The sequence below is a fragment of the Thamnophis sirtalis genome, unplaced genomic scaffold (genome assembly GCF_051295495.1).
Source record: "Thamnophis sirtalis isolate CommonGarterSnake01/CBP01778 unplaced genomic scaffold, rThaSir2_p1.2 scaffold_9, whole genome shotgun sequence".
NCBI lineage: Eukaryota > Metazoa > Chordata > Lepidosauria > Squamata > Natricidae > Thamnophis > Thamnophis sirtalis.
In genome coordinates this window covers 29083947-29093693 of record NW_028261389.1, presented here as the reverse complement: position 1 = coordinate 29093693, position 9747 = coordinate 29083947, and the positions used below count along the sequence as shown (strand labels likewise).

The window sequence follows — 9747 nt, the reverse complement described above, 5'->3', positions numbered from 1 at the left end:
GATCTTTATGTTCCCTGGATTGGATAAGGTCATTTTGCTGTATTAAGCTGTAGCTATGAATCAGGGATGCAGTGGCTCAGTGGCTAAGACGCTGAGCTTGTTGATCAGAAAGGTTGTCAATCCCTGGTGCTGCATAACAGAATGAGCTCCCATTACTTGTCCCAGCTTCTGCCAACCTAGCAGTTTGAAAGCATGTAAAATGCAGGTAGAAAAATAGGAACCACCTTTGGTAAGACGGTAACAGCATTCCTTGCACCTTCGGAATTTAGCCATGCTGGCCACATGACCACGGAGATGTCTTTGGACAGCGCTTGCTCTTCGGCTTTGAAATGGAGATGAGCTCTGCCCCCTAGAGTCGGGAACATATGTGCGAGGGGAACTTTTACCTTATGAATCAGGAGGCAAGATATACTTTCTCTGTATATTTTTCTTGGTTTTCTGTGCATAATTTACATCCTGCAATTATAGCATGAATCATTGACTTAGGATCAAATTAATAAAAGCATTCAAAACTTACTAATTGCCTCCTGCTTGGTGCTGTTCATCCCAGTGCAGGAAAATATCCCTCACTGTAAAATCCGCAGCAAGTTGGAAAGAGAAGCTATAAAATAGCAGCAGCCCCCAGTCCAAGGGACTGGTTCCTTGGAGAGGCTTTTTCCATGGACCAGAAGGGGTGTGGTTTCATGTGCTGCCAGCATCCTGCGGATGGAGCTTTGCTTGTTTGCATGGCCCAGTTTCTGGCATGCCATAGACAGAAGCAGATCCGTAGACTGGGGGTTGGGGACTCCTGCTCTATAGCAGGGGTCTCCAGCCTTGGCAACTTTAAGCCTGTCGGACTTCAATTCCTGCCTGGGGAATTCTGGGAGTTGAAGTCCGCCAAGGCTTAAAGTTGCCAAGGCTGGAGACCCCTGATATAGAGCATGTTAATAGTACACCTCACAAGAAACTATTCTACCAAGAGCATTCTCCTTAAAAATATGTATGTCTAAATCAGAGGAAGGCTTTCTGACCAATTTCTGCTCTATGAACTTTGAAAATATTTTTTGAATTAAAAAAATAAGATTGGAAATGAACGTACTTCAAAGTGCCAGCTACTTATATAGCCTTTGTTTCAAAGAATACTTCTGGAATTCATATAGGTCCAGAAGATGCTTTGAAAGAATGAAAAAGAGTGAGTCCTTTATTTGAAAGCGAATGATCGTAGAAGATAACAGTAAGCTGGGAGTGGAAGGGTTGGATAGAGGGCATCCAATGGGGGAGCGAACTTAATGGTTTTGGCCCTGATAAATGGATGTTTGGACACTTGCCATGACCACCATGTCTGCTCGCCAGGTTATTAATGTGCCTCCAGCCCCAAGAGTGCTTAATTGAATTTAAGTTATGTTTTTGGGTAAGGTGTGGCAAAGATGTATAGGTGTATTCAATAACCACATCTATGTCTCACCCCGAGAGAGTTTTGGAAAAAGAATCTACAGAATGGAAGCAGGGATTGTTGTCAAGAGTATGAATATTCATAGACTGGAACAGATCAGCCAATGAATACGCATAGCAACTGGGTAGCCAATGAGGGCTGTTTTAGAAATAGAAACTTAAGCTTGGAGTCTGGGCATGGCTTGGTTGAGAACTGAAACTGAAACTAGTCTGTAAGCTGCCGTGTTTCCCCGAAAATAAGACAGTGTCTTATTTTCTTTTGAGCTCCCAAATAAGCTCTTGGCCTTATTTTTGAGGAGGTCTTATTATTTTTGAGGTGCATGAGGCAGCGAGCATAGTTACCTCATGGCTACTGCTGTGTTCAATATTTTCAGGGTGGGCTTTTTTAGGGGAGGGTTTATTTTAGTGCATACACTCAAAAGCCCGATTGGGCTTATTATCCGGGGAGGTCCTATTTTCGGGAAAACGGGGTAGTTCTGAGTTTGAGTTTTATTGACATTTATATGCCGCCCACTCCCTTGGGACGCTGGGCGACTCACAGACAAGACAAAAGAAACATATATAAAGAATTAAAATAAGGAAACAATTATTAAAATTTCACACCATGCATACTGTTAGAGTGTGGCTGGATACTGATCAACAGCCCCAGGCCTGCCGGAACAGCCAGGTCTTAGTAACTTTACGGAAGGCCGGAAGAGTAGTGAGGGTCCGGATCTCTACGGGAAGATCATTCCATAGGGCTGGAGCAGCTACAGAGAAGGCCCTCCCCCGGGGAGTCGCCAACTGACATTGACCGGCTGACGGCACCTGAAGGAGGCCCAATCTGTGTGATCTTATTGGTCGTTGGGAGGTAAATGGCAGGAGGCGGTCTCTCAGGTAGCCAAGTCCTAAACCATGTAGGGCTTTAAAAGTAACGACTAGCACCTTGAAGCGTGTCCGGAGACCAATGGGGAGCCAGTGCAGCTCGCGGAGGATAGGTCTAACATGGGTGTATCTAGGTACACCCAATATCGCTCGTGCGGCTGCATTCTGGACCAACTGCAGTCTTCGAACACTCTTCAGGGGCAGCCCCATGTAGAGCAGCAGACTCTCAGAGTCTGCTGCTCTGAGAAGTAAAGTAGTCTAAATTTATCTTATCTGCTCTGAACTCTGAAATGAAACTGTTCTCTCCTGCTTGTAACTTCTACCACGTTGAAAGAATCTACTATTGGTATTGTTCATTTATTCCTCCCTCCCTCCCTCCCTCCCTCCCTCTCTCATCTATCTATCTATCTATCTATCTATCTATCTATCTATCTATCTATCTATCTATCTATCTATCTAGTTTTTTTAAAATTTGTGCTGATAAATAAAGGGAGACTAGTATAGATCTATTTCAAGCTATTTAGCTCTCATCAGCTAACCATACCCTTACTGGGATTCAAACCTGTGCTGTATTGCATCTTAGGCTAACGTCTTAGCCATTATGCCACAGGTCTCCTCCTTATCAGCTATATACATATATATATATATATATATATATATATATATATATATATATATATATATATATATATATATATATATATATATATATATATATATATATATATATATATATATATATATATATATATATATATATATATACATATACATATATATATATATATATATATAATATTGGACACTTGTGAATAATGATCCGTTAGTTTTTATAATGCTCAATTATAGTTTTTATTTATTCTAAACATACTGATCTCTAGCAAGTTTTCTTTTACACCTAATCTTTGTATGCAGTTGCAATCTTTAATTCTCATGGCTGTAAAAAATTCTTTCTTTGACCCAGCTTTAAACATTAACAAGTTTTACAGGATTTATCTGAAACAGATTGATTCGTCAAACCAATTTTTACACACAATGAATAAACAGATAACTTGGTCCCAGGGCTTGTAGCATGATGTTTTTTTTTCTTTTTAAGCGCAAGGATATTTAATGGCTTTTCATCATTCTGTTTAATTCACATTATTTATTAGACTGCTTTAACCCTGGCACTTTAAACTTTATGAATGGAACATAATACAAATTGTAGTATTGTGTTGACCTATATTTAATCTCAATAATGTCAGCAGGCTGATTTTTTTTCTTTAAAAAAAAGACAATAGAGGCTATTAATAATTTAACAAAAATCATCCTGGACTTGTGTGAGGGCTATTAATCCAGTGTTATTTCCCTTGCCCTGTACTCTATCCCACAGGATTTGTGTGGCTAGGATGAAAATAATATATAATATCTGTCAATCCATAAAAAGAACATTCCTAAGAATGCTAGAGTATTCTGTTTGTGAATTATGCCAAATTTCTTCCTGATAAAAAGCTTTTAACAAAGCATGAGGAGGTCTGAGCAGGAATAGAACCTAAAGTATTTAAATACTTTTTTTAGTGCTTACTTAAAAGTTTTTTTTAAGTATTAACATTTGGGGGAACACTTTAAAAGTACTTATCTCCAGTTGCCCCTTCTCTGTTTAAAAAAAATGGTGAAGATTGATAAGCTATTGTGAGTCTATGGAATCACCTTAATTTTTTACTGTTTATAGAATGTGTTATGTTATGTTTGTTGGTCAATGACTGAAATAAAAGATCATTCTTAAAATACACTAAACCTCTTCCGGCTTGGAGGATTTACTTCTGAAAACTGACAAACCATCTTAGAAAGACATGGTCCAGAAGAAGGTTCAACATAATCCTAAGAGAAATGGAACATTCTGGAGTTCTCTGGAACATGTTCCCCTATCAATGATTTCTGCACATTCCTAATGAAAAGAAATTATGAAATTATAAATGATCATAGAGCAATCTCATAAAGTAGTTCAATAAATACAATCAAATTCCATCTGGTGCCTGCAATTTATTATATGCAGAATGACAGCAAGTGTCAGAAAAAGCACAACATCATGGAGGTACAGTTAGTGAGTAGGCCCAGAGGCAACATACCACTTTGGCACAATTGATCAGCATAATTTATACAAACACACTAATAAATACATAATAAATCATTAGAAGAATAGCAAGGACTGATCTGGGGCTACCGTGGCACATAGACACCACTGGCAATGCCAACATTATAAGTATAATCTTTATTGTTATTGTACTTAAATACAACAAAATTGGTTATTATCCCACAAGTCAAGCACACCATGGCAGGGCAGGGGGAAAACACACATTCACCCCTCCTCTAGAACAGTGGTGTATTGTATCAGGCACAGGCAGGAGCTAAAATATTTACTGATGAAATTTATCAGTTCGCCCAGTTAGGGGGAAAGGGGGGGGGAATCAAGTTCTTGGTTTTTTTTAGGCAAGAATATCTGGAGGCTGTGACCACAGGAGAATTACCAAGATAAAGTGAATCAGTGCTGAACACTGTGGCACAAAAATTATTGTATGCAACTTAGTTTGATGCAACAGTAGCAATTCCATATACCAAAATGAAATTGGATAGATTAAAGAAACATTTAACTTGATAAGACTCAAGACAGAAAAGGGGGATTAAAATTTTAAGTCATTAATATATAGTCTGGACATTGAGTTCCTTTTGACAGCTGTCATTTTCTTTCCTGCACAAAACAAAGCACTTTGGAACAGATCCTGTGGAGGAATTTACTCAATTCTGTTAGAGTGGCTCCTGTATTCCTTCAAGGTCTTAGTTCTTATGACTCCTGGATCAGCTAAATTGTTTGAATGAACTTCAACTACGTAAACATCCACAGGAATAAACCCAAAGGACCATTTTGTGGAGGCTCAATGTCATATTTTCTGAATATGTACCTGATAATTCCTTTTCACAGCTTAGGTTCATGGAGAAGAACTCCAAAATGGGCATGGAATGGCAGTGGTTATATTTAAGCCTGGGGACAAACACTATAAAAGCACATCAAGCACATCACTATGCTTCAAAGTAAAGCAACGGCCAACAGTAAGAAGACCACTATTGGCTAGAGTAAAACAAAAATAACTTAAATAAATAGTTACTGTGATGAAAAATAGTAATAAATACTAGTTTGGCCTGTAAACAACCTATTTTCCCCCACATTAGATTTCCTGCTCCCCTACTGTGTCTAAAATAAAACTGATCAAGCTTAAAGAATGAGAGAGGAATTAGTCCCACTCTCTTTATTCTTGAAGAAACACTGGAATGTGATGAGCCCAGATTCAAGAGGGGAGACAGGAAGAGGAAAGGTTGGCAGTCTGGAATGGAAATAGGACTGTTACCCACCCACTTCTCCCCTCATTCATCCAGGCCTGGTATCAAGTCTGCAATGCTGTCCACATAGTAGTGAGGCACCAGGTCCTTAGCTGAAGGGCTGTCACTGGCCATGTAAGCCTGTGCCTCTTCTAAATGAGAGACACCTGTCAGGGTCAAGATAGTATCAAGGCCACAGTTCTTGCCAAACAGTATATCCGTCTCCAGCCGATCACCCACCATAAGCATGCGGGATGGATCTACACCAAAACGCTCTACAATGCATTCAAACATGTATGTGTTTGGTTTTCCAATTACTGTTGCTTTGCGGCCAGAGGCTGTTTCAACTGCAGCAGTGAGACTCCCTGTCCCTGAAAGAGAAGAGACAAAACAACCACCAATCAAAAGATTGACCTCCATTAGCAGCAGCAATCCAGGCACTGCCTGACATATTTAGGTAATCCAAATGAATGGACCCAATAAAGGATGAGTGAAACGGGTCATTTTGGGTTCAAACTAGCGAGACAAAGTAAACTTAAAGTTTCACTTAGATGGATGGGTTATTTTACTATTTATGTGAAATAGATTCACATGATTCTAAAAATTTTACTGCAAGTAACATTATAATCCAAGAAATTCTACCAGCTCAATGGGATCCCAGGTGAAAAATCTTGGATTCCAAGGACTTATAAGTACAAGCTTCCCATTTGTTCAGAAACAGATACATTTGAGTATGTAACATTTCAAGGCTAGAATTAGATATGAATGGATACATTTTATTACACTGTATAATATAAGTATGTATGTATGTATGTGTGTGTGTGTGTGTGTATATATGTAGTGTATGTATGTATGTATGTATGTATGTATGTATGTATGTATGTATTGTGTCACAACCCCAGTATGCCCAAATATGGGAGGGAGCATAGTGCTTCCTTTCTCTGTCTATCAGCTCATCACAAGAGACCATCCAGACAGAAACCCAATATTTTTACTGTTGCCTTTGTTACATTTATTTATCAGCACAAATGCAGCACAAATGCAATATATATATATATATATATATATATATATATATATATATATATATATATATATATATATATATATATATATATAATGTACGTACATACATACATACATATATATATACATACATATAGTTATATATATATATATATAATGTACGTACATACATATATACATACATATATATATATATACATACATATAGTTATAGTTATACAGTATACACTTCAAGTAGTATTCCTAATAGTAATGTATACCTAAGATCAATCAGTGAACTTTGGAGTAAAGATTTCAAATAAAGTGGGGAATAGATAACCTTTTTATGAGGGAAAGACTAGAATGTAAGAACTCAATCAGGCAGAATCCTAGAATCCAAGGTTTGGAAGGGATCCCTAGAGGTCTTCTAGTCCAACCCCCTGCCCATTGCAGGTTTCCTGTTTTTTACTGGCATTGTAACTTTTAGTGGTGACTAAATTAACTGTTTGGAAGCCAAGGCCTTGGCTTGCAAATGCTGCCATCCTAAGAGCTCAGTCAGGCAGAATCCTAGAATCCAAAGTTTGGATTCAGTGCAGGGCTATTTCTAAATTCCACAAAAACTCATACAGCTCTAAAAGGAGATGTTTGCAATGGTCCAGGGGAAACAGATGCTGACTCATCTTATTTGAAGAACTGTGCAGCAGCTGCTTAATAGAAATTTACTTTCTACTTGCAAGTCACTTTACTAAAAGTCATCTTATTGGAATTGCTGGTTAACAACCATGCAAAGTGGGACTATCAAAATAACAAATCCTGAATACAGAAACTGCACCAGGCTCATATCTTAGCAACACACAAGAACCCCCACCAGGTTACTTGATTACCGGTAGTGCTAATAGACCAAAGTGTTCTTCCAACAATGATTGCTACTGAAATATGAAAAAGGGTGACATAAAGGCTAAACTCTTCAGCGTTTTAGGAAAAGCCACACTTGACTTTGACAATATCAGTTGACAACATCGAACATCCCTTCAGTTCACACTATCCATATCTGGTCAAAGCTTTGCTCAGCTCATCAGGTTTCTTCAAATAAATTATGGTGTGTACCTCTATACTGCATGCGGTTATCTGAATGAAATATTAGTCCGTTTGAATCTCATTATGGGACATTTATGAAACTGTACAGAAAGCAAGATATCAAAGACCAGAGTAGATGATATAGCAAGGGTTATACCATTACTCAGCCTTAAGCCTACCCAGATCGTATGAACGCTTTGGAGGATTGTTTTTTCTCTATACCCTTTTTCTTCGTTTGTGTAAATGCAGGACCAAGGCCGGACCGTGTCCTCTCCTGTACCGATCTAATAGGCCCAGGGCAGGGCAACGCAATTGGGCCTCGGCGCCCACCCGGTGCTGGCAAGGGGTTCCAGAGCCTGGCTCCCTCCGGCCCGCCGCCCTCACTCACCCGGGGTGCGCTGCCCACTGCTAAGCGGGTGCCAGGGGTCTGGATCGGTGGCTACCAGCAGGCACCGCGGGTCGCGCAAATAGGCGCAGGCCTCCGAGAGCTTAGCGAAGGTGAACTGGTCGTCGTAGCCGACGACGACAGCGCGCACCGGGAGGCCCTCCTGGCCCGGAGGCTCTTCGTCGCCGTCCCCTTCTTCGCCGGTCAGGCGGAGCCCCGCGTCGCGCAGCTCCCCGCGCAGCCCTTCCCCGCCCAGCACGAAGACCCTGCCCGGGGTCGAGGCGGCCGAGTCTCCGTCTCCGGCTTCCCCGCCCAGAAGGCGCTTGCGGAGGTAGAGAGCGGAGCAGAGAGCGGAGCTGAACACCTGCTCGCCGCGGACGCCGCGGAAGCCCAGGCGGGAGAAGCGACGCTCCAGCTCGGCCACCGAGCGGCGGCTGTTGTTGGACACGAACAGGGTGATCTTCCCGTTCTGGTTCAGGCGCTCCATCAGCTCCGGCGCTCCGGGCACCGCCCGCTCTCCGGTCCACAGGACCCCGTCGCAGTCGAAGAGCAGCCCCTGCGCCTCGTCCAGCACCTCGCGCAGGCAAGCGCCGCTCAACCGCTTGCAGCCCGCCATGCTGGAACTGCACTCGCCACCCACCCCCCGTCCCCCCTCTCCCGTCCTCCGCGCGGAGACGCAGCCAATCAGAAGCGCGCCGTTCCCTTGACGGGCTTAGGAAACGGTACCAATCAGATGCCTGGAGAGCCGGGGGCTCGACCTGGTTGGAACGACACGGAGGGGCGGTGTGGAAGATCGGGCGGAGCTGGGAGCGGGGGGGGGGGTATCCGACGTCCTATCGCGGGTTGCTGGCGCGATGAAGGCAATTGAGAGGGGAAGGCAGGACGGTTTGCCCGAGGCGATGAAAGCGAGGCGGGCTGCGTGAGAAGCGGTGTACAGGGGTGAGGGGCGGGAGAAAGAAAGAAAAAATGCAAAGAGGGCGTTCTGAGCAAGACCCGCCAGGGGGCGCTCGTCTTCCTTTCTAACTGAGCAGCGGGAAGGGTAAGCGAGTGTTCCTCCGCCCCTGCAGCTTTAGCCTATTGGTGGAAGAAAAGAAGGAAGAGGCGGGTCAAAATAAAGTGGCACGTGCTGTAAACCTGCTAAATCAAACGGTTAAAAAAAAGCTCGACGGGTTCCTCTTGCAAAGGAGCGTTTGAAAAACTCACCTTAGGGACCGTGAGAAAAAGCGGGGTACAGAGGGACATTATTATATGGGAAATTATATCCTAAACCTACCTACTTAACTACCTATCTCTATCATATCTCTGTCTGTTTATCTCATCTATCATCTATCTTCATCATGTGATTTAAATAGTGTCAGTCTCACATATATGACTCCTATGCTGAAGAAAATAGCAATAGCACTTAGATCAGAGATGTCATTCATCAGGTTCTGACCAATTCCGGAGAACCGGTAGCAGAAATTTTGAGTAGTTCAGAGAACCGGTAAATACCATCTCTGACTGGCCCCTATTCTCTGCCTCCTGAGTCCCAGCTAATCGGGAGGGAATGGGGATTTACAGTCTCCTTCCCCTGCCACCCCACCATGCCATGTCACACTCACCAAGCCATGCCCACAGAACCAGTAGCAAAA

The 9747-nt window shown here is 42.3% G+C and overlaps 1 protein-coding gene across 1 annotated transcript; it reads right to left on the bottom strand.

The window, feature by feature from the left end:
- Positions 1-4297: 4297 nt before the first annotated feature.
- Positions 4298-8749, bottom strand: PDXP (pyridoxal phosphatase). Its single transcript, XM_087723166.1, has 2 exons — positions 8120-8749; positions 4298-6020 (listed from the first exon to the last, which is right to left on the bottom strand). Exons 1-2 carry the CDS (start codon positions 8730-8732, stop codon positions 5695-5697), a joined length of 939 nt encoding a protein of 312 aa, XP_087579292.1. The 5' UTR covers positions 8733-8749; the 3' UTR covers positions 4298-5694.
- Between the last annotated feature and the right edge of the window lie 998 nt (positions 8750-9747).

Bases quoted from the DNA above. Each gene is read 5' to 3' on its own strand.
- PDXP (XM_087723166.1), bottom strand. From the start codon at position 8,732: ATGGCGGGCTGCAAGCGGTTGAGCGGCGCTTGCCTGCGCGAGGTGCTG. The intron at 6,021-8,119 runs GTGAGTGAGGGC...CTTCTCTTTCAG, and splicing joins CAGTGGGCAGCGCACCCCGG to GGACAGGGAGTCTCACTGCT.